Here is a 25,182-nt window from a genome sequence, read left to right as displayed (position 1 = left end):
CCCGCCCGCCCGACGCAGGCGCCTCACAGCCAATCGGCGGCTGCCACACTGCGGCCGGAGCCCAGCTGGGGGGTTGGGACCTCCGGCTGCAGGTCCGCCTGGGCCAGACGCGCGAGCGCAGGCACAGGTTGTGTGGTCGCGGCCGGCCTCCGCAGTCCCCGCCGAGCCCCGACCCTCCCGGCCGCCCCTAACCTCACCTCGTAGCCATGCGCCCCCGCTGCCGAGCGCTGTTCCCCGGCGTGGCGCTGCTTTTCGCCGCGGCCGGTCTCGCCTCTGCCTCCGACGTGCTGGAACTCACTGACGACAACTTCGAGAGTCGCATCTCCGACACGGGCTCTGCGGGCCTCATGCTCGTCGAGTTCTTCGCCCCTTGGTGAGCCCACTCAGCCGGGGCGCGGGAGGGAGGGCGGGAGGCCCGGGCGGGGGGCGACGGCGCGGGAACGGTTGGGCCTGCGCAGCGCCAGCGCCCTCCACCATTTCAGCAGGCCCGGCTGCAGCCGGCAGATTTCCCACCCCCGGCGAGCCGAGCTGCCTCGCCGAGAGCGGAGAAGTAGGTGCTGATTGCCTGGGAACGAGATCCGGGAAGAAAACCCCAAGGCCCCGCTCACGCAGGGCCACATCTTTACCTCGTTGCTCTTGCGGCACTTCCTATTTGCAGAGGGTTTAACCACCCCCTACCCCGCTTAGATTGGTATCTTTTTCCTGGCTGAGTCAGTGTTAATGCTCTCCATCTTCCAAACGGTGTCTTTACAGTTTCTGGCCGAGTCAATGTTAATGCTCTCCATCCTGCAAACGAGGCGTCCCAAGGCCTTATGTCGGAAGCGAATGTTTCGCCAGATGCAGAGGCCCTGGGCCCCCAGAGTACTTCCTTTCTACTTGCCCCACGCCCCGCAGCCATTGGTTTCTAGCCAAGGTCACTCAGTGGCTGCAGAATGGTAATAAGTGCTTTCTTGAGGCCGACAATTATTTTGTCCCATCGCATGGTGCACACTTTCTCCATTAAGCTGATCACATCTCAGCACCAACAGAATCCCGTCAAAAAGAGTAGGTGAAAAGCGTAATGCCGTCAGAAATCTGTCTAAAGTGTCGATTTTAATTAGGATTTCTGAAAAATGTCCAGAAAGACTCCAGTGAGAAAGTAACCATTATGGGGAGAAATAGTTCGCTTCAGGGTGCTATAACCGCTGAACAGGTGTGTGAATTCCTTAGGATACAGCTAACTCAAAAAGTTGGGGGTGGGGGGGTGAGAACAAGTAGGATTTCTGACTCAGTAGACCTGATTTTTTTTTTTTTTTAAAGCCCCAAATCTTTACCACAGAGAGCCGTGATTATTTTCAGGCTTGGGATGGCTCAATGTATTCATGCTGATTACAGTACTTAATTTTTTAACTCCTGGTGCAATACCTTTAATGAAAAACGGTTTGTATTTAAAAGTATCAATAAAAGTTGGTGTATAACTTTCACTTGCTTCTAACTCTGTCTTCACTCAGCAAGGGTTCAGCAGATTTGCTGGGGGTAATACTAGAAGAAGTCTGGTGATGAAGACCACCTGAACCAGAAAGATGTGATCGGGGCAAGAGATTTTGTTTTCAGCTTGTGATGGATTTTGCCAGCGGGGCATTCCTGTGGCCAGCTGGTAGTACTGATTACACATCTTAGGTGGTCTTTCGTTATATATCTTCAGAAGTCACATTCCATCTTAGAAGCAACTTCCCAATCATATAACCTCGCTGTTAACTTTGAAGGGGTGTAACTGTACTTAGAGTGTCTGGATGGGGTTGTATCAAAACTGGGTGGTGCTTTTGTGACTATAGGGGTCAACATAAAGTCAGTTCCTGGAGACTAATGGGCTAGACTATTAGGTTGAAGCAGTGTGTGTCCCCCCCCCCCCATTAAAGGTATTCTTTCCTACTTTAAATTGTTGCATGTGCTTCCCTAAAAACTGCATATCCCATCATGCACTAAACTCCCCCCCCCAAATTGGGTGGATCCCTGCTGTGGTGTCTGCTTTTAATTGGTCTAGAAGGTAAGGTAATCCTCCACAATGCCAGCAAGCAGGATCGGTTTTCTGAGTGACTAATTTGGAATCAAGGAAGTCTCCTGTTAATAATGTCCTGATTTCTTTACATTTAACTATTTTGATTAATACTAAAGCTAGAAATGTTTTCGGACTGCTGTAATCCTTTGTACAGAACTAGCTCACAAGTTAGAAACAGTTAAAGAATCCCATTGAAAGTAAAATTGACCTATTTTGAGCAAGTTCTTCATCTCATTTATTTTTGGGTATTTTTTGCACTTTCAGTTTACAGTGAAAGTGAAAGATTTTTTTGCATTTGACTTTGTAGACTTATATTTCCATTATGGAGTTAATCATCTGTGTAATTTGTAAGATGGGAGTATATGAATTTCTCTGGGGAAATAAATAGCACTACTTAAATGTGATAGTATCTGAAAATTTATTGATCAACATTAACTTTTAAGTCCTCAACATCTACTTATGTTGTAGATTTGTGATCTACCCTCTAGGACAGTAGTATTAAATGATATTTGATATACAGTGTTTCTGGAGTACATATTGAAAAACACTGTGGATAGTATAAAATGAAATATTTCTTTTTATACATGATGATTCCCTTTCTTGGAATTTCTGATGTATCCTTCCACCCCAAATTCATCTTTTCAACAAGATTTAGCTCCTTGGACAACTAACTGGTTGCTTCCACCTCTCAGCTGGGGCCTAATATTGTCTGTCACTCCTCCTAGACTGGTGTTTCTATAGAGAAAGGACTGTATCAGTTTTTCTGTCAGAGACATTTGTCACATGAAGTAATGATTGTTGGGATACAGTATTACTGCTAGGTGCCATCCCTGAAGGTGGTGGAATTGTTTATTTTAATACTGTCTAGGACTGGGTGAAAGAAGTAGTGGTAAATCTTCATACTCCACCTGATTCCATTCCTGGTGAATTTGAAGAAGCCTCTCTCCTCTGGTCTCTCAGGAACTCGTTAAACAGCTTAGGCCTTTGGGCATTTGATGACCTTATGGATGTAGCAAATGCTTAGGACAGTGGTTTTCAGATCCAGCCTTGATACTTGGACACATATGTCCCCTTACACCGCTGGTTCTCTCCATGGGTATTTTTTATATGCATCTGGGTTGACACCCACTGGTCCAGTCTAATTGTTTTATACTATTTTTTTCTCTTCAAATGTTTTGAGATGGTTGAGGTAAAACTATTCTTAAATCTGGTGCCTCAAGCTTCTTGAAAATTATATATTCAACAGAAATCTCTCTTTTTCTTTTTTATTCTCATTGCTGTCACTCTGGTCCAAGCTTTCATAATCTGCCGTGTGAAATATATTATCTTCTAGGTGGCTTTTATTTTTATCTCTATTTTCCCCCTTCCTGTTATATATATTGCTGACTGATGTAGTCTTAATACACATAACACATTATCTTTTAATAACAACAAACAGCCTTCCACAGTTCTCCGAGTATCATTTTCACTAGTAATTTTACTTTTGCGCTACTATTCCCCTTATCTAAAATACCCCAGGACAGGTCCAGGCTGAAGCCTTAAATTTTTAAAGGCCCAGATCCAATTTTAACATTTTTTAACCTTTTTATTTTTAATCTTTGAGCCCTTATGTTCTCCACAGCCTGAATTTCTCAGATACATTGGTTATTTTATTAAATCATTTAGGATCTGTGTTTTGTTGTAATGCAAGTACACGAGTTTTTACTTTATTTTGCAATATAAAGGAATACAGAGGATGTAATGAATAATACCATATTCCACATACATGTAAGATGACATGGATTGTGAGGGGAATCCTTATTTCCTGTCTCACAAAGAAGGAAGTCCGACCATTGAAACTATGACATGATTGCAGGGCACATGCCAATTTCAGATATGGTAAAATGTACATCCATGAAATACAGTATAGGGAATACCATTTATTCACCACTTCGTCTAAAAATTAAAGCCAGTACAGTTGAAGCCTATTACATTCCTTCCCCATTCCTTCAGTTAAGCTTCCTAATGATTATTTCTGAATAGAACTCCTAAAGACCCTGAAGAATATAAGCTCTTATATAGTCCTTTGTTTTAAACAAGTTTTAGGGGCAAAATGTTCCAAGTTATTTGTCCATCACTTAATAAAATAAATTTTGAGACTATTGGCTATGAAATTTATAAAATTAAGTTTGTTCTATGTTTCTTTCTGTTTTCTAATTCTGTTTTTGCTATCTGGGAAGGTCACAGAACTACTTTACCTTCTCAGAGTGGTCCCTCTGCAACCCTGTGGGTTTTAAAGAGATGACATAGCTGGTGCTAATTATACTTTGATAAAGAGGAGTCCCCCCCCCCCCCCATTGCATATACAGTGTGCCTATGGGACTCTTAGGACGTCCCAGGCCAGGAGCAGGTGTTTCTGATGACCCTCTGGGAAAATACTCTGACAATGTTTTATCCCCATCAGTTCTTACAACCAGATGAACTGTGTAGCTGTAAAAATAAGGCTTGCTGTCTTAAATACATCATTCTAATGCTGTGTTGAAACTCAGTTGAGAAGAAAAAAAGACTCCAATAGCTGCTAAAATATCTATAGCAAATGAGTGCCTTTTGGGCCTCATTCTGCTGTCCTCTCAAACCAGGTTTTTAGACAAAGAGATTCCTATTGAAGGAGTGGAGAAAAAGTACCTGATAGTGATTTTTAAAGAGTTAATATCATACTTGGAACCTTATAAGGTTTCAGTCACTGTATTTTTAAGAATCATAGTGCTGGTTTCCTAAGGGAAAAAAAAAAGTGCCTTCTTTGGGAAATGCTGCCAGAAATGGGATTGCTGCTATCTTGCTCTCATTTTATCCTTATTAATTGGTCCAGAAGGCTTGACCCCTTTCTCTCTTTAATGTGGGGATTAATTCTGACTATAGCATTCAAGGCTCATTTATACTTTTAATTGAGAAAGTATTTAATTGAGCAGTTTGCCTCCTCCAAGCTAAACTAGTCCTGTAGAGTCAGCTTCAGGTTAGGGATAGTACTTTTGCCCATGAGAGCTCTGGTTACTTTATCAGTAATGGCTGTTGTTCAGGTGATGTTTTTGCTTTTGGAAGCAGTTAACTAGTTCAAAAGTAACATTATAGTTTGAGGTTCATCCTACAGAAACACAGTTAACAATCTTGAAGGATTAAAATGAGAATTTGGCCCTTTTTTTTTTCTTAATGTATTTATATAGGTGTGGACACTGCAAGAGGCTTGCCCCTGAGTATGAAGCTGCAGCAACCAGATTAAAAGGAATAGTCCCATTAGCAAAGGTGAGTCTAGGCAGATTCTTCATTAAAGAAAATGGGGTATTTTCTGTATGATCTCACAGATGAACACATGCAAAGGGGGAAAAGGAAGGAAAGGAGAGAGGGAAACAAGCCATAAGCGACTTTTGAGGGTAGAGAACAAACTGAGGGTTGACGGAGGGAGGTGGGTGGGGGATGGGCCAGATGGGGGATGGGTATTAAGGAGGGCACTTGTGAGGAGCACTGGGTGTTGTATGTAAGTGATGAATCATTGACATCTTCCGAAACCAATTTTTTTTTTTTAAGATTTTATTTATTTATCTGACAGACAGAGATCACAAGTAGGCAGAGAGGCAAGCAGAGAGAGAGAGAGAGAGGAGGAAACAGGCTCCCTGCCAAGCAGAGAGCCTGATGCAGGACTTGATCCCAGGACCCTGAGATCATGACCTGAGCTGAAGGCAGAGGCTTACCCCACTGAGCCACCCAGGTGCCCCCGAAACCAATTTTTTAGAAAGATTTTATTTTAGAGAGCATGTGCATGAGTTGGGGGAGGGGCAGAGGGAGAAGGAGAGAATCTCAAGCAGACTCCACTAAGCACTAAGCTGGGAGCCTGACGCAAGCCTGATACCAAGCCGGATCTCCCAACCCTGAGGATCATGACTTGAGCAAAGATCAGGAGTTGGACCCCTTAACCGAGCCACCTAGGCACACCTCTAGTAACCAATATTGCACTGTATGTTAACTAACTAAATTTAAAAAGGGGGGTATAAATAGTAGTTTGTGAAATTTACATTCATTTTTCTCTTATGGTACATGAAGGGAATACTAGTTTCTGAGCAAATACACAACTGACTTAATTATGGTTTCTAAAGATTAAAAGTAGTGAAACTAACGGAATTACTGGATAAGAAAGAGGTAAAATATATGGTAAAAAAGAATTAAGGGCAAATATGGAAAGTATAGTCATCTAGGTCAGAGGGAAATTATTGAATAAGTGAGTTCCCTAAACTACCTTACGATATTCATAGTGATAGGAATAGGAAAATGACAGGTTGTTTTAAGTATGTACCTGGTCAACTATAATAAACTTGGTATTTGCTTTTACAATAATAGTAATGCTTCTAGAATTCTGCCATTATTCTATAGTAAACCCATAGTTACTGCAGTATAAAAGCTCACATCTTGGAGCACCTGGGTGGCTCATTTGGTTAGGTGTCAGGCTCTTAATTTTGGCTTAGGGTCATGAGATAGTGCCCCACTTCGGGCTCTGTGCTGAGTGTGGAGCCTGCTTAAGATACTCTCCCTCTTTGCTGCCCCTCCCCTCGCCCACGTACTCGTGCCCTTCCTTTCTGTCTGTCTCTCAAATAAATCTTAAAAAAAAAAAAAAAAAAGCTCACATCTTGGTCAGCCTCAGATAAATAGTTCATACATATATAGGACTGTTTTTGGAAACTGCTTTTAATCCTGATGTTTCTATGGCGGATTGCCTTGGGGGGAAAAAAAAGTTCAGTCCTGATTTAATTCCTGCTTTGTGTGGCTATAGCGTGTGTTACTATGGACACATTACTTCTCTACACCTCAACTGATGTTAAAGCATTGGGACCATACCTCCAAATCTTGTGAAAAGGAAATGAAATAACATATGCAGGGTACGTGTAGCACTGCCGACTTGAGAGTAAGTGGATAAATAGATAGGAATTGTTTTCCATATTGTTTTCCTTCTTCCTGACAGGTGTCTCTAGATGTACCTAGTTAGAGTTTAGCCCATAGTCAGACTGTCTCGGGGAGCATATTCAAGTGCTGGTACTTTGCTAATAACTCTAGATGATTTGCCAAATCAAATTATACTCCATCCCACCTAAAGGATATGTACCTCCATCCATCCCCTTTATAGTAATCATTATCAGAGGGAGAAAGGTACTGTTAGTCATTTAAGTGATTTATTCTTCACATATTCTAAGGCAGAAAGAAAGTGGTGACTACTGTTCTAAATAATAGAGACTTTGAGGGAAGAATTTAAATAGTCATTTATGCATTTCATAGGAGGTCCAGCAATGGTGATTGTGATATAACTAGCCCAGCACCAGTCAGCCTTTAAAATATATGTTCTGTGGTATGTGTGCAAAGAATTGCTTGATCCTCTTATGATTTGAGCAGTCTTAATATTTTGGGAACACAGGAGGAACCTGCAACAAGCATCTGGATAACAGATGGTTCGTGTATTTTAATCTTTAGGTTGACTGTACTGCCAACACAAACACCTGTAATAAGTATGGAGTCAGTGGATATCCAACCCTGAAGATATTTAGAGATGGTGAAGAAGCTGGTGCTTATGATGGACCCAGGACTGCCGGTAAGGATCCTGGATTACATTTTGGAAACTGAATTTGTTAAGTACTCTGTTTTTGTAATAGGAACATGACATTTTTCTATACAACATACTTGTAATCCTAAAAATTGCTCATCTAAGGGGTGCCTAGGCAGTCCAGTCAGTTGAGCATCTGCCTTTGGCTCAGGTCATGATCCCAGAGTCCTGGGATCAAGCCCCACATTAGGCTCTCTGCTCAGTGGAACATCCGCTTCTCCCTCTCCCTCTGCCTGCCTCTCCCCCTGCTTGTGCTCTCTTTGTCTCTGTCAGATAAATAAAATCTTAAAAATCCTCATCTAAGAGGTCAGTTTGGTATCTAACAAAAGACTTCTTTAAAACAGAGTATATAAATAATGTAGGAAATATTTGAACTTGAGTTATAAGGTCTACTGGCATATTTTCATTTGACGTATTTACTGAGTACTTACTCTGTGCCAGATATTCTAGGTATACTAGGTGCTCTGTATTTCTTGATAAACAAAACGGACAAGGTTCCTACTCTTTATGTGCTTACATTCTGGGAAATGAAGAGAAGACAACAATCAAGTTTAGAAGTATATATAGATAACTATATCCCAGAACACACACACAACAGAAAATAACAAGTGTCAACGAGGATGCAGAAAAATTAGAATCATTTGCACTATTGGTGTAAATGTAAAATGGTATTGCTGCTGTGGAAAACAGTATGGAAGTACCTGAAAGTAAAAAAAAAAAAAAAAAAATTGCTGGACGATCTAGCAATCCTCCTTCCTGGTATATACCCCAAAGAATTAAGAGCAGGGTCTTGAAGATAAATTTGTACGCCCATGTTTATTATAGCTGCATTATTTACAATAGCAAAAAGGTAGAAGCAACCCAAGTGTCTGTCAGTGGATAACTGGCCATATAAAATGCACATATTATTATATATATAAACATATATATATAGACACACACACAGTGGAATATTCAGTCTCAAAAAGGAGGTTCCGACATGTGGTACAGCATGGAGGAACCTTGAAGACATTATGCTAAACCAGTCACAAACAAATAACATGACACTGATACGAGGTTCCTAGTGTAATAAAATGCACAGAGACAGAAAGTACAATGGTGATTCCCAGGGACTACGGGGTAGAGAAAATGGACAGTTTTTTAATGTGTAGAATTTCAGTTTTGCGAGATGAAAACAGTCCTGGAGAGTGGCTGTGCAACAGTGTGAATGTACTTAAAGCCACAGAACTGTATACTTAAAAATAGGATAATAAATTTTATGTATATGTTACCACAGTTAAAAAGTATTTAATTTGAATATACAAGATATATTTAGTTAGTTGATAAGAGCATTAAAGAAGAGAAATAAAACCATATGTTGTGCTAGTGACTGGGTTTGGGAGTACCACATCATCAGTGTTATCAGGGCTGTCTATAACCTTTGAGCTGAACCTGAATGATGGGAATGAGCTAGCCTTGAGAAGATCTGGGCCAGAGCCTTCCACGCAGAGGGAAAAGCTCTAAGGTATACAAAAAGGCCTTAAGGTATAACTGAGCTTGATGAGTACAAGGGACAGAAAGACCATGCGGCGGCAGTATAACTAGCATGGGTGCTAGATGAAGCTTTTTATTTATTTATTTATTTAGATTTTTTTATTTATGTGGAGTGGAGGGAGATAGCATAACCAGGGGAGCAGCAGAGGGAGAAGCAGGCTCCCCATTGAGCAGGAAGTCTGATGTGGGGCTCGAGCTCAGGATCCTGGGGTCATGAACTGAGCTGAAGGCAGATGTTCATTTGTTTGTTTGTTTTAAGATTTTACTTATGCATTTGCGAGAGACTGTGAGGGAGGGTTGGGTGGAGAGGCAGAGAGAGAGAAGCGGACTCCATGATGAGCAGGGAGCCCAATGTGGGGCTTGATCCCAGGACCCCAGGATCATACCCTGAGCCGAAGGCAGACGCTTAACTGACTGAGCCACCCAGGCTGGATCCTCTAGGGCCTATAATTGGTGAGAAAAAATATTTTAGACAGTTTTGCTTTGAGTCTTTCAAGTAATGACGCACATTTTATTTACCTTTTCATGATGGAAAGCTAAGAGAAAAGTGGTTCAGTTGGGTATCTTCGGGAGGTGGAATTTTTTCAGTCTATGTGATTGTTACATACAAGCACTGCATAACATGGCTACTACCTAACTCTTGTATGGGCTTAAGATTGTTTCACCTTTGGACCTTTGTCCTTATTGTATTCCCAGCCTGACATGTTTTTCCCCTTTGTTTGCTTGGCTCATTCCTTTTTGTCATTTGTATCATGGCTTGAATTTTACCTCCCAGAGGCTTTCACATGCCACCAGACCTAAAGTAGCCACCCAGCTTTTTCTTATCATATCATCTTCTTAATTCTCTACATAGAGCTGGTTATTAGATGATTTTTAAATTATTTATTTGGGAATTTTTTTTAATTGTTTAGAGTTTTACCTAAAATGTAAGCTCTAAGAAAGCAGAGACTTTGTTTACTTTATTTAGTACTCCTTCTCCAGCACCCGGACTCTTCACATGTAGTAGATACTCAATAACTCTTTGTCGAATGCATGAAAAAATACTTTGACTCCACTGAGGTCATTTAGCCAACACTTAAAATTTGATATGTATAAGCACAGAAAGAAAAAAAAATTTTTTTCCTGACCGTGAAAGTATTAATGAAGAGCCCCATGTTACCATTCAGATTTTATTTGTTCGATTTAGGATGGAATTAGCAGTTAGAATTACTCAAATGTTTTTCTGAACTTGAGCATGTCTTAACTAAATTATAGATGAACCCAGTGAGACTGCTACTGGTCAGATAATGTCACTTGGCCTGTAACATAGGTTTCTTAAATTTAAGAATTTCTTAATATCTGACAAGGAGGCCAGATGTTTGGCTACTTAGAATGTATGATTTTGTTCACGTACTTCTCTGCGAACTATGCTGTTTGCCCTCCTGCTCAGTTTGGTTGCTCTGTACTCCCTTTAAGCCTTCCATAGAATTTTAAATGTTTAGGGAGAAAAGTAACACTTTCTCAACATAGCCACAAGTTAAAGTTCTGTATAATTTGTATCATGACATAGTAATAATAATCTCCTTAGAGACTAAACAAATCATATTCAATTTCAGTTAATCTGTTAATGCATCCCCTTCTATGTGAGGAATTGAGGAAAATATTTGCAAGGGAAAAAAGTCCATGACTGGAGGAAACATGAGAAAAAATGCAGAATAGGCTAGATCATGTTGAAAGAGTTAAATAGTACTCTGTTTCAGCTAGTAACAAATCAGTAGAATACTTAGAAGAGAAAGGGGTGCAAGAGGTGGAATATTATGGAGGAGGAGCATTGCCTTTGGCGTGTGGGCATTTTGAGCCTATGAATAGTTTTAGTGGACCCCAGAAGTAGCTTAATGGTCTGTCAACTAGGCTTAAGGGGTAAGATGATTTTTTGTGTTTTCTAAATTGTTTTACTTATCTAGCCCATTTCACTTCAGTAGGAAAATGTGATGTAGGTGGATCCTATACATGGCATAATTTGACCTATATATAGTTAAACCATTGTACTAGCTAGCCAACTTTGTGCATTTTCTGCCTTTAAAATGTAAGGCTACAAGTGACTCTGTGCTACTTGAGAATACAGGATTTGTTTACTTAATTTATTGGTAAAGTGGATGTTTCTCAGACTTAACGTGCTACTAAGTATTATTCTAGAGCTAGGTATATATCACTGAGCAAAAGAGACAAAAAAAAAAACTTAAGCCTTTTGAGTTTACTTTGTCGTGGGAATAGATAGATGAAAATAATGAGGACAGAGAATGAAAGTGCTATAGAGAAAAGTAAAGCCGGGGAAGGGAATTCAGGACCATTGGAGGTGAGTAAGTTTTAGTTTACAGTACGATGGTAGGGAGAACTTTGTTGAGAAGATGGCATTTGAGTAAAGACTTAAGGAGGGCTGGCTCCCTGCTCAGCCGGGAGTCTACTCCCTCTCTCTCTGCCCCTCCTCCCACTTACGCGCATTCTCTCTCTTCTCTCTCAAATAATAGAAATGTTTAAAATTAAAAAACAAAACAAAACCGAAAAAACTAAAGGAGGTGAGGAAGGGAGCCAGGAGGATATCTGGGGAAAGAGTGTTCTAGGCAGAGAGAATAACATGAAAAAAGGCATTATTAATTTGTACTGTTATAAACACTTTAATAGATCCCTGGTAGGGGTATAAATAAGTATTCTCTTTGGGGAGGTAGTTTGACAATTATAAATGCATGTATTCTTCCATCCAGTGAATCTACTTCTAGGAATTTACCCTACAGATCTATTCAGTCATGTGCAAAATGACATTAGTACAAGGTTGTTTATTGCAGAACTATAATAGCAAGAAATTAGAAACAAATGTCCATCATATGTGTCTGGTTGAATAAATTATGGTACATCCATACAGTGAAACACTATGCAGGTGTAAAAAATGCTGGGGTGTAGCTCTTTATGTACACTGGCGTAAATTATCTCCAAACTATATTAAATGACAAAAAATACAGAATAGCATAGGTGTATGCTGCCATTTGGAGAGAAAAGAAAGAAAATAAAAATGTAATTACTTGTTTATGCATGATATGTCTGTTTTAAAGATTATATTTTTAAATACTCTCCACACCCAACATGGGGCTCCAACTTAGAACCCTGAGATCAAGAGTCACATGCTCCACTGACTGAGCTAGCCAGATGCCTCCCTTTTAAACCTTTTGCGTTTTGAATTATGTGAATGGTTGCCTTCTCAAAATTTAGAAATTTTTGTTGCTATGATCTTTCATCTTATCTTTTAAGATGGAATTGTCAGCCACCTGAAGAAGCAGGCGGGACCAGCTTCAGTTCCTCTCAGGACTGAGGAAGAATTTGAGAAGTTCATTAGTGAGAAAGATGCTTCTGTGGTGGGTAAGTAGCAAATATGTGATTATACAACAGTCATCAGTTTGGTTTCAAAAACCCTCTGTATCTGAGTAAATAACAAAGTTAAACCAGTTTAGGAAACCTTGGGGGCAGTTGAAAAGACAACTCAGATTTAGGTCATCATTACTATAATGGGAAAAAAATTGGTTTTATTGGAGTGGCTTTGTGTTCTTACAAATAAAGATGTGATTCTAGTTAAAGACCCAAAATAGAAATATCTTCAGCTTTTTCTATCACATCTCAGACTCAGAGATATAAGATTGAAAGTAAGGTTTTAGGATAGGAGGATACTAGTAAATAATAAACCTCTGTGTCTGCTGTTTTCACAGTAGTAGGGGATTTGGTTCTTGAGATTGAATTGGTAGGATTTGTGTACTTTGCTTTCTTGGGTGTTACGGTGTATCATTTTATCCTTAAAATAACTTGCAGTTAAATACATTCTACATCTTGAGTGTTCTTTCTTTTGTTTTAAATGTAATGTATAGGGGTGCCTGGGTGGCTCAGTGGGTTAAAGCCTCTGTCTTCGGCTCAGGTCCTGATCCCAGGCTGGGATCAGTGGGGAGCCTGCTTCTTCCTCTCTCTCTGCCTGCTTCTCTGCCTACTTTTGTGATCTCTGTCAAATAAATAAATAAAATCTTTTTTTTTTTAATGTAATATATAATCTATTTGACTTAAAAACTAAATTTAAACTTAAAATCTGTTTTTTCTTCTCTTAATCTCATAATTATAATAAAACTGACTTTCTAGCAGTAGAAGATGGTTTGTAATTTAAATTTGACTAAAAGCTATATCTCATCGTCTGGATTTTACTGATTCTGTATATTCAATATATATTCTGTGTATTTTCTGTATAGTCTGCTTAACTATAAGCAGACATTTAATAAACACTTAGGTTTCAGTCACTTTTCTAGACTTGAAGTTCTGACAAGTCAAAAAATACAGTGAAGTAATTGATGATTTATTTCAACATACTGTCTTATTTGATCCTTCTGACACCTAAAATAGTCCCTGAAACTCTTAAGAAGTTAAGCAGTTTGCCCAAGTCTGTCTAATTGTGAAAAACTGGAAAAGCCGTAAACTCTGACAAATCCTCTCCCTTGGCTCCCTGTGACAAATTTTTTTTTTTTTTAAGGGTAGAGGGAAAATTCTCATCCAAAGTATTTTCAGATATTCTAGGTAGTCACAGCAATGCAGACCCAGTCCGGTTGCCAGTCTCACTTTGCTTACCTGTGAATAGAATGAAGGCTTTGAAAATAGAAGAATTTTATGGGATGCCCGGGTGGCTCAGTTGGTTAAACATCTGCCTTCGGCTCTGGTCATGACCCCAGGGCCCTGGGATTGAGTCCTACATCCGGCTCCTTGCTTGGTGGGGAGTCTGCTTTTCCCTCTGCCTGCCACTCCCCCTGCTTGTGTTCTTTCTCTGACAAATAGATTTTTTAAAATCTTAAAAAAAAAAAAAGGAATTTTAGTATATGTGCTGCTGAAGTGAGCACAAAAAAATAGAAGAATTTTGAAGTTTGATCATGTTTCAGCACTTAATGTTTCTTCCTTGTGTTTGACATTTTTTGTATAGGTTTTTTCAACGATTTATTCAGTGAAGCTCACTCTGAATTTCTAAAAGCAGCCAGCAACTTGAGGGATAACTACCGATTTGCACACACCAATGTGGAATCTCTGGTGAACAAATACGATGATGATGGAGAGTAAGTGACTCCCTTGTAAATTTCTAAATACTAATTGTGTGAACTGGTGATTTTTATGCCTGGTTCTTCAAAAGATTTATTAAGCTAAGTGCTAGGAACTGTTGCTGCCTTTGAGATACACCTAGTAGGGGGGAGACAGTGAATATATTTTAAAATGTAAGTGTTAAGTGAGCATTATAGGTGTTACAATAGAAATGTATGCAGGGTGTGCTGGAAAAACAGTGATTTTTTTTTTTTTCCCCCCCTTTGGGGTGGGGAGTGGTATCAGAAGAAACTTCATAGAGGAGGTAATTCTTGAGGTATGTCTTGAAAGATAAGTTTTTCCAGGCAGGTTATGGCAGTTGAGATAAAAATTATTCCAGGGGTGCCTGGGTGGCTCAGTGGGTTAATCCTCTGCCTTCAGCTCAGGTCATGATCTCGGGGTCCTGGAATGGAGTCCCACATTGGGCTCTCTGCTCAGCAGGAGTCTGCTCCCCCCCCCGCCCCCCGCCTGCCTATTTGTGATCTCTCTCTCTCTCTCTCTCTCTCTGACAAATAAATAAATAAATCTTCAAAAAAAAATTTTTTTTTTTATTCCAGGGGCACCTGGGTGGCTCAGTGGGTTAAAGCCTCTGCCTTCAGCTCAGGTCATGATCCCAGGGTCCTGGGATTGAGCCCTGCATCAGGCTCTCTCTGCTCAGTGGGGAGCCTGCTTTCCCCTCTCTCTCTCTGCCTGCCTCTCTGCCTACTTGTGATCTATCTCTGTCAAATAAATAAATAAAATCTTAAAAATAGGGGTGCCTGGGTGGCTCAGTGGGTTAAAGCCTCTGCCTTCAGCTCAGGTCATGGTCCCAGGGTCCTGGAATCGAGCCCCTCATCAGGCTCTCTGCTCAGCAGGGAGCCTGCTTCCTCCTCTCTCTCTCTCTGCCTAACTCTCTGCCTAGTTGTAATCTCTGTCTGTCAAATAAATAAATAAAATCTTTAAAAAAAAATCTTAAAAATAAATAAAATAAAAAATTAAAAAAGAATTATTCAAGATAGGGGCACCTGAGTGGCTCAGTGGGTTAAGCATCTGGCATCTCAGCTCAGATCTTGGTATCAGGGTCATGAGTTCAATCCTCAAAACCATTATTCCTGGGATGCCTCGGTGACTCAGTAGGTTACACGTCTGCCTTGAGCTCAGGTCATGATCCTGGGGTCCTGGAATCGAGTCTTGTATCGGGCTCCTTGCTCAGCAGGGAGCCTGCTTCTCCCTCTGCCTGCCACTCTCCCTGCTTGTGCTCACTCTCTCTCTCTGACAAATAAAATGCTTAAAAAAAAAAAAGAAGAAGAAGGGGGGTCTGGGTGGCTCAGTTGTTAAGTGTCTGCCTTCGGCTCAGGTCACAATCCCAGAGTCCTGGGATCGAGCTCCGCATCAGGCTCCTTGCTCAGCAGGAAGCCTGCTTCTCCCTCTCCTAATCCGCCTGCTTGTGTTCCCTCTCTCACTGTGTGTCTCTCTGTCAAATAAATAAAATCTTAAAAGAAAAAAAAGAAAAGAAAAGAAAAAAAAAACATTATTCCAGATAGAGCAGCAGAAGTGAAGGCCCGAAGATTTGCAACGACTTAGGAATGTTGAGACCTGTAGTACTACTGAGTATGGTTTATAAATGAGGTGATAGGGAAAGGTAAGCAGAGACCAAATTACAGAAGATTTTAAGTGCATACAAAAGAGTTTTGATTTTCTCTTTTAGTCATTTGAGAGTCATTGTTTGAGTGGGAGAGTAATGTGATTTTTGTGTTTCAGAAGAAAAATTGTTGGTACCCATGTGATGATAGTTTGAAAGGGGAGGAATGACAAAGCAGTAAGAGTCCAAACTAAGGGTGACCACTGAGAAACTAAACGAAGGCAGCATTAGGGACATGGAGAAGGAGAGAGTATAAAAAAATGTAAAGAATAGAATTTGGTCCCTAGCTACGTGTGAAAAGAGGAAGATCTAGAATGAATCTAGGTTTCTGTAACTTGGATGACTGGGCTAACAACAGTCATCATCAAGCTGGGAGAAAGACGAAAAGAAACAAATTCGAAGGGATTGATGATGAGTTCATTTTGGCCTAATGAGTGAAAAGTTTGTGAGATGTCCTGATGGTGAAGACCCAATAGACAACTGGATAAATGAGGTTAGAGTTCAGGGAAAGTTCTAAACTAGAGATAAACATTTAAAGAATTACTGAAACCATGAGACTACATGAGATCACTCAGGGTAAGCATATAAAGAAGAAAAGTGTGCCAAGGGCTAGTATTACTGGTTTATATGTGCCATTTACTATTGACTCATTTGATTCTCTTAACTGGTGACACAGATATGTTACTATTTTATAGAGGAGAAAGCACTCAAAGAGGTTAAGTAATTTGCCTATCTTCACAGCCGGTAAGTGGCAGAACTAGGATTTGAAACTAGGAAGTCCCAGATGCAAAGTTGTAGGTCTGTCTTTTAGATTAAGACACACCAGGTCTGTAATGGATGTGGAGCCACCTGTGGCTCATTAAGCACATTGCCTATCGGTCTGTTACCTTAGATATGTTGTTCATTGTGGCTGCCTTTAAAGTGGCCTATCAGCTTCTGATTAGAAGTCTTATTGAGAAGACCTTACATGAAGGGTGTCTTAAAATCATCATGTGTAACATCATTAAAGGTTATATTTGAAACTGCTGGATTTCTATTTTTTTTTTTAAGATTTATTTATGTATTTAACAGAGATTACAAGTAGGCAGAGAGGCAGGCAGAGAGAGAGGGAGGAAGCAGGCTCCCCACTGAGCAGAGAGCCCGATGCGGGGCTTGATCCCAGGACCCTGAGATCATGACCTGAGCCTAAGGCAGAGGCTTTAACCCACTGAGCCACCCAGGCGCCCCTGGATTTCTATTTTTTGAGAATAACTGCTCTGAAGTTGGTAACTAGACTAAAAAAAAACCCCTGCAATATTAGCCCTGGTCACATTTTTGCTTGCCCAGCATGTTTGTATTAGGTTCCCTTTGCTATGTAGTTTCCCTGTGTTCTATAAAGTGCCTGTGTTTTTTTGTTTTTTTTTGTTTTTTTTTTTTTTTTTCAATTTTTTTAGGAGGGGGTAGGGGAGAGAGGAAAGGGAGAGAAAGAGAATTTTCAGCAGACTCCCTGCTGAGTGCAGAGCTGGATGTGGGGCTTGATTTCACGACGCTGAGATCATTACCTAAGGCAAAATCGAGTCAGACATGTAAGCCACCCAGAAACCCCTAAAGTGCCTGTGTTTTAATTGACATAAATTTAGTGGTTAATACTGGATGAGTGAGAGAAGGATATTAGGACTTAAAGGGCTGAAGCTTAGAGAAGAACGGGTGATAAAATTGTGTGGGTGGGGGGTACCTGGGTAGCTCAGTTGATTGTCTGACTCTTGATTTCAGCTCAGGTCATGATCATCAGGGTCATGAGATCAAGCCCTCTGTCTGGTTCCATGGAGCCTGCTTAAGATTCTCTGTCTTCTTCTCCCTCTGCCCCTCCTGCTGGTGCTCTGCCTCTAAATAAATAAATAAATAAATTGTATATGGATCTGTGTGCAGTGTGGGGAGGAGGAATGAATGAAGGAAAACCTAGAGGTGTGATACTAGTAGTAAGAATAGTAGTATTTTCTGGGAAAACTAGCAATTGATATAAACCCTTGAGTCAGAACCAAATTGGGGTTCAGTTTTAGCTGAACAATTCTAGAAATTAAAGAAGGAATTTGCTTCAAGTATTCAGTGGAGTGAGGAGAGCATGGCTTAGGTTGAGGGGCAAAATAGTACCAGCAAGAGAAAAATTGGTAAAGTTGGTTTGTTGGGATAAGAGAAGTGTAGAACAAAGGAATTTCTAATGAACTCAAGCTAAACATTATAATTGTATACCTACCTATGGAATTTTGTAGCTGGAAGAAATCTTTTAAGATACTTTCTCTGCTGAAGCAATTCTTTTACTATGTGGGAAAGTTGGATTTTCAAGGGGCGTGCCAGGCAAGGTACCTTCCAGTAAGAGTAAGCTCTACTTTATTGTACACCCTGGGTTTTGGGGGTAAGTTGGGTTCTGTTATTATTTTTAAAAGTTTGGAAAGTAGGGGCGCCTGGGTGGCTCAGTGGGTTAAAGCCTCTGCCTTCAGCTGAGGTCATGATCCCAGCGTCCTAGGATCGAGCCCCGCATCGGGTGCTCTGCTCACCGGCGAGCCTGCTTCCTCCTCTGTCTCTGCTTGCCTCTCTGCCCACTTGCGATCTCTATCAAATAAATAAATAAAATCTTTAAAAAAAAAAAAAAGTTTGGAAAGTAATCATCTACTCTAACCTCCTTAAATCCCCTTTTGTACTGAAGAAAAAGCTAAAGCCCAAGAGAATTCAATTGATACCTAGCACAAGGTCTTTAAAATTAATGGTGTTACAATTAGAACCAAGGTCTCCTAACTTTCCAGTGCAAGGTTTATTAAACCTTCATATCCAATTATTGCACCTGAGATTAAGGTGACGTAGCACCTTGGCTTTGATGAGGTCGTGTTGCCAAGTCTGCATTCCCAGAAAAGAGTACTTGTGTGCTTAAATCATGACAGTAAAAGTGGCAGCAAGAGTAGTCTGAGCTTTAAATAAAAGATGGGGGACGCCTGGGTGGCTCAGTTGGTTGGACGACTGCCTTCGGCTCAGGTCATGATCCTGGAGTCCCAGGATCGAGTCCCGCATCGGGCTCCCAGCTCCACGGGGAGTCTGCTTCTCTCTCTGACCTTCTCCTTGCTCATGCTTTCTCTCACTGTCTCTCTCTCAAATAAATAAATAAAATCTTCAAAAAAAAAGATGGAAGATCATTCTGCTGCTGCCTACCTACTAGTAACATTTTTTTTTTTTTAAGGGGTATCACTTTGTTTCGTCCTTCACATTTAACGAACAAGTTTGAAGACAAGACTGTGGCATATATAGAACAGAAAATGACTAGTGGCAAGATTAAAAAATTTATCCAAGAAAACATGTGAGTACCTTTTTATATCTTGTTTGGGGTTTCTTGGCTTCATTATAGTTTTCTTACCTCAGTTATTAAGCAGACCTATGTTTTGGATTAAATAGCCTTATTCAAAGGATTGAACAATAATAGTTGAAGTTTATATTAAAGCAGTAATGTGTGGACCCTAGGACTCTAGGACTCCCTAGAAGGTATATTGCTCAGTACTTATCCTTTATGTTGAAAGTTTCTTTACTTTGTAAGTGCTGTCAGTTATATGTGATAGTTCCTAACATAGTGAAACCTACCAGATTTGATAATGGATTATTTATTTCAGTTTTGGAATCTGCCCTCACATGACAGAAGACAATAAAGATTTGATACAGGGCAAGGACTTACTTGTGGCTTACTATGATGTGGACTATGAAAAGAATGCTAAAGGCTCCAACTACTGGAGGAACAGGTAATAAGGATCATTTTTCTTCTTAGTAAATAGGTTTACCTAGTGTGTAAATAGTTTCTTCTAATTATCCTGTTACAGTGTATGATGTGAGGGCCAATAGGAATGGGAACAGTTGACTCCCAAAAACCATTTGAAGGGGCACCTGGGTGGTTCAGTGGGTTAAAGCCTCTGCCTTTGGCTCAGGTCATGATCTCAGGGTCCTGGGATTGAGCCCTGCATCAGGCTCTCTGCTCAGCCTCGAGCCTCCTCTGCCGCTCCCCCCCCCCCGCCCCCCGCCTGCCTGTCTGCCTACTTTTGATCTCTGTCTGTCAAATAAATAAATAAAATCTTTTAAAAAAAGAAACAAAATTGAACTGTAAGGACAAGTAACAAACTATTTCCAAAATCTCTTGGGCATATCTTCCATAGGATAGGTGTTCCTTTGCTTTGTGACATAGCTGGTTCCTAACTTCCCAGTAAAAGATGCAAATGTGATCTAGACTATAGATATTAAATATTCAAATATTAAGTGATTTAAAATATTAATTATTAATAACTTTCATCAATTGATAATATAAAATATCAATTACTGTAATGTCTAATATTTTAATGCTAATTAAACTGTTTAACTTAAAATATTAGATGATTAATATTAAATAATAATAAATATTTAAAATATTGTGCCTATTTGCCCATTGAAACTCTTAGTGCATTGTATCCTTATAAATTTTCTTTTCTGATGAGTCATTATGCCTACAATATTTTAGTTATATAAATTAGCAAGCTTCAGTGGGAATGGACTATTTGATTGGTACCACCAGTTTGGCAGTGACGTTCTGTAAGACATTGGAGTGTACCACAATTCTGTGTCGGTGCCCAAGAATATAGTTCAGACTGATTCCAGAGGGCAGCAGGACTGTAAAATTTAGTCTTTGCTTTCTAGTATCTTGCTTCTTGATTTTAGAAGTGCTTTACCACTAGGGTATAAATCTTGGTATAAATATCTTGTTTCCCCCAGAGTGATGATGGTAGCAAAGAAATTCCTAGATGCTGGAAACAAACTCAGCTTTGCTGTAGCTAGCCGCAAAACCTTTAGCCACGAACTTTCTGATTTTGGCTTGGAAAGCACTGCTGGAGAGATTCCTGTTGTTGCTATCAGAACTGCAAAAGGAGAGAAGTTTGTCATGCAAGAGGAGTTCTCGTGAGTTACAAGTTAATGTGGGTTTGGGATTTGATTCTGCAAAGACACTTAAAACCTTTTATACTACTAAGGATTTATAAAGAACATTAGAATGTGAGGATAGGTCTTCTAGCTAAGACCTACGATTGTCATTTTTCTCAGTTAATTATAGGTATTTAAGGATAACAATCCTCAGTAAATTCTGAAAACTAACAAAAGGACAGCAGCTTGGGATACTTAGGTGATTGTTTCTACCCTGCTGTTAGAAATAGTAGATAGAGAGCATTGGACAGTCTGAGATTGATGTAATTTCAGACCATTGCAGCCCCCTCCCATCCCTGTAGAATGTCTTTTCTTCTTGGAATACTACCCTGGCCTAAAGTAAACTCAGCGAATGGGAAGGTCTTAAAAACCCTAGAAAAGTATGACTTTTCACCTTCTGAGACATTGGGAGACCAAAACCAGAGAAAATCTTCCTTGTGAACAAATCAGTAAAACAGAATACCATAAATGGGCGGTGTTCTCTAGAGCAACAAAGACCTGGTTCTTTTGCAGAAGTAAATTTCCAGAAGACCAGTGTTTCCTTCTCTGACCTTTCTAATCCACAAAGTACACACTAGAAATATAAGGAGGTAGTTTTTGTTCAGTCAGTAGATCTGCATATTGAGAGATAAGCTCCTGTTTTTAGCTTCCAGTTTCTAACGTTGAAATTGAAGCTAGAATATGTAGAAACAATTCTAAGAAATTGCTTTTAATCCTCAGTAGAAGATTAAGAAAGCCGACCCTTGTCTTTCTAATTGCAGGCGTGATGGCAAGGCTCTTGAAAGATTCCTGCAGGATTACTTTGATGGCAACCTGAAGAGGTATCTGAAGTCTGAGCCAATCCCAGAGAGCAATGATGGGCCAGTAAAGGTGAGGTGTTCACGGCCTCATCAAGGCTCTAAGCAGCAGCCTGTCCTCACTTCCCCCTGTGTGCTTAGTTTTATTGAGATAGAGTTGACTCTCCTCATTTCTTTATTCCAAAAAATGCTGGGTTTAAGTGAGACCTTGTTGGTCGTCATGTTTTCGGTTTTGTTTGTCCTCCCCTCCTTGTATCATAAAATAAGCATTGGCAGAGTTCACAATGTTCAGAAGGAGCAAAAGTACAAAATCCTAGAATTTTGGAAGGTATTTATATTAGAACTAAAGTTACTCTTCGGGATAGAGCCAGCTAACCTCTAAGAATAGTTTCAGAATTGTTGCTTTGAGATTAGGGAAGGGTTGGGTAGTGCTTACTTTCTGTGGCTTCCTGAACAAAGTTTGACAGGTGACAAACACGGGAATGAGTTAGAAAATGACCAGAACATCCTTAATGTAATCTGTAAATGTGATTTGGGTTTCAGTGACATATTTTCAGTGACAGTACATCACATTTGAGAGGGTTTGGGTCCAGAAACAAATATAGCATGTGAATTTTATTCTTCACCTTGCCTTACCAACTAGAGGATCTTTGGTGTATTCCAGGTAGTGGTAGCGGAGAATTTTGATGAAATAGTGAATGATGAAAATAAAGATGTACTCATCGAATTTTATGCTCCTTGGTGTGGTCACTGTAAGAATCTGGAGCCTAAGTATAAAGAACTGGGAGAGAAGGTAAGTCTGAACCATATTCTGAAGATAAAATTTGAGTTAGGAGGTTGACACACATATTCAGCTTTGGCTAAATTAGTTATCCTAATGAACTCATTACCTAAGTACTGCTAGATTTCTTTTCAGCTCTCTGCTGTTTACTTTCTCCTGACTGCCCCCTGGTGTCTCTAGCCTTTACAGTGCTTCAGACACCTGTTTGGACCTTCCACTCCAAACACTCAAAGATTATAGTTAAAGGTATTCAGGCTTCTGAATTTTGGTGATTTATTTGAATCCATTATGTTTCTCTTGACTTAGCCCTTGTACTTTCTTATTTAGGCCAGGTAATATTGAAGGTAGATGTAAATAGAGTCTTAATATGGAGAAACCGAGAGAGAAAGGACACTGTAGAAAGCTAGATATAGTGTACAAGCCTCACTATTCCTACCTGAGCAGAACTTATTCGGGTGTTTAAAAATGAGGTTATTTTAAGCTCTGATTTGGCTAAGGGTCCCTCAGTCACCAAAAAATGAAAGTTTAAAGATCTAACCTTTTTATTAACAGCTCAGAAAAGACCCAAATATTATCATAGCCAAGATGGATGCCACAGCCAATGATGTGCCTTCTCCATATGAAGTCAGAGGGTAAGTAGATTAAATGCTAATAAAATTGTCTAGGCAATTGACAGGGAAAAAATAAGTTATAAACTATTTATTGGGCATAGTTTAGGGAGTGGATTCTTCATTGCAGTTGAGCACAGAACTGCTGATGCCTTCCTGGCTTGGGAGTTGTACTGCATGGGCCCACATGACTGCCACAGATTTTGTGAGCTCTCCTATTACTGAGTTTTGATAGGATGTAACCTAGCCACTGTTGGAGAATAGTATCTGGTCAGAAATTGAAATTGGGGCACCAGGGTGGCTCAGTCGGTTGAGCGTCCAACTCTTGATTTCAGATCAGGTCATAATCTCAGGATTGTGAGATTGAGTCCTGCATAGGGCTCCGTGCTCAGCATTTGCTCATCCCCCCTTCCCCCTACCCACCCCACCCCCCCGCCATCATGCTGTCATGCTCTCATGCTCTTTCCACTCTCAAATAAATAAATCTTTAAAAAGGAGAGAGAGAAATCATAAGGGGTGCCTGGGTGGCTCATTTGCTTAAGTGGCCACCTCTTTATTTCAGTTCAGGTCATGATCTCAGGGTTGTGAGATCAAGCCCTGGGTCGGCTCTGCTTTGGATGTGGAACCTGCTTAATATTCTTCTCTCCTTCTCCCTCTCCATCCCTGCTTGCACACATGCTTTCTCTCAAAAAAAAAAAAAAAAAGGGGGGGGGGCGCCTGGGTGACTCAGTTAAGCATCTGCCTTTGGCTTAGGTCATGATCCTAGGGTTCAGGGATCCAGCCCTGCATCCTGCTCCACGGGGAGCCTGCTTCTCCCTCTAACTATCCTTGCTGCTCCCCCTGCTTTTGCTCTCTATGTCCGATAAATAAAATCTTCCAAAGAAAGAAAGAAAGAACAGAAATAGAAATCATGAGAAGTTATTCCCAGAAACAGTTTTTGGGGAAGTATATGTTAGATTATTCCAGCATCTGAATGAGTTAACACCTTTTTTTTTTTTAAATCCAGTTTTCCTACCATCTACTTCTCTCCAGCCAACAAGAAGCTAAATCCAAAGAAATATGAAGTAAGTGGGTTGTCTTATCTCCCCACAAATACACACATACACATACATATCCAGTTGAGTTTTATTTAACTGGAAACATTCAATTTCATGGTCAATATATGTGGTTGCTATTTTATAAAGTCAAAAGTCTTCCTATTGGGGAAAAAAATCCAAAGTTCTTTAAAAGGTTAAATTTTCAGAGTGATCTTTCTGTTTTCAGGGTGGCCGTGAATTAAGTGATTTTATTAGCTATCTACAACGAGAAGCAACAAATCCCCCTGTAATTCAAGAAGAAAAAACTAAGAAGAAGAAGAAGGCACAGGAGGATCTCTAAAGCAGCAGCCAAAAATGCCACTTTGTAAAAGGACTCTTCCACCAGAGATGGGAAGACTGTTGGGGAGGACTGGGACCCATATGGGATTATTACTCTCAGGGCAGAGAGGACAGAATGGATATAATCTGAATCCCGTTAAATTTTCTCTAAACTGTTTCTTAGCTGCACTGTTTATGGAAATACCAGGACCAGTTGATGTTTGTGGTTTTGGGAAAAATTGTTTGTGTTGGGGGGGAATGTTATGGGGGTGGGGGGATTGAGTTGGGGGGTTATTTTCTAATTTTTTTTGTACATTTGGAACAGTGACAATAAATGAGCCCCCTTTAAACCGTCTTTTTTCCAAGAGATGGGGAAACCAAGGTTTTCTAAATCAGCACTATCCAGTAGAATTTTCTGCAATGTTAGGAAAATTCTATAATCTTCATTGCCTAATACATGTAGCTACTGGGCATTTAAAATATGGCTAAGAACACATTTTAATTTTCATTGATTTAAATAGTCACACAGCTAATAGCTACCATTGGTCAATGCTGCTGTAGACCCAACTAACTGGGTCCACAGTTATAACCTATAAATCCTTTACAAATTTCATCACTTTCTATCCTTACATGTTAGGGCCCAGGCCTCTAGCCTGATGATAAGAGCAGGTGAGGGACCTTTCTTGTTGGGCTCCATTTCCAGCCCTGCCCATACCCTAAGGTTGGGTTACTATTTACCC

General features: G+C 40.2%; 1 protein-coding gene across 1 annotated transcript; it reads left to right on the top strand.

Moving 5' to 3' along the window:
* Nucleotides 1-82: 82 nt before the first annotated feature.
* On the top strand, nt 83-24,797 carry PDIA3 (protein disulfide isomerase family A member 3). The gene is made up of 13 exons (XM_032856638.1): nt 83-373; nt 5,239-5,317; nt 7,529-7,646; nt 12,474-12,581; nt 14,170-14,299; nt 19,151-19,267; nt 19,575-19,700; nt 20,698-20,880; nt 21,663-21,771; nt 22,363-22,491; nt 23,032-23,111; nt 24,094-24,151; nt 24,351-24,797. The coding sequence occupies exons 1-13, from the start codon at nt 207-209 to the stop codon at nt 24,462-24,464; spliced, it is 1,518 nt and encodes a 505-aa protein (XP_032712529.1). The 5' UTR covers nt 83-206; the 3' UTR covers nt 24,465-24,797.
* Nucleotides 24,798-25,182: the final 385 nt, after the last annotated feature.

The sequence above is a fragment of the Lontra canadensis genome, unplaced genomic scaffold, assembly GCF_010015895.1.
Source record: "Lontra canadensis isolate GAN:19392208 unplaced genomic scaffold, GSC_riverotter_1.0 scaffold12, whole genome shotgun sequence".
In the NCBI taxonomy this organism is placed as follows: Eukaryota; Metazoa; Chordata; class Mammalia; order Carnivora; family Mustelidae; genus Lontra; species Lontra canadensis.
This window is presented reverse-complemented; position numbering and strand designations above follow the sequence as displayed.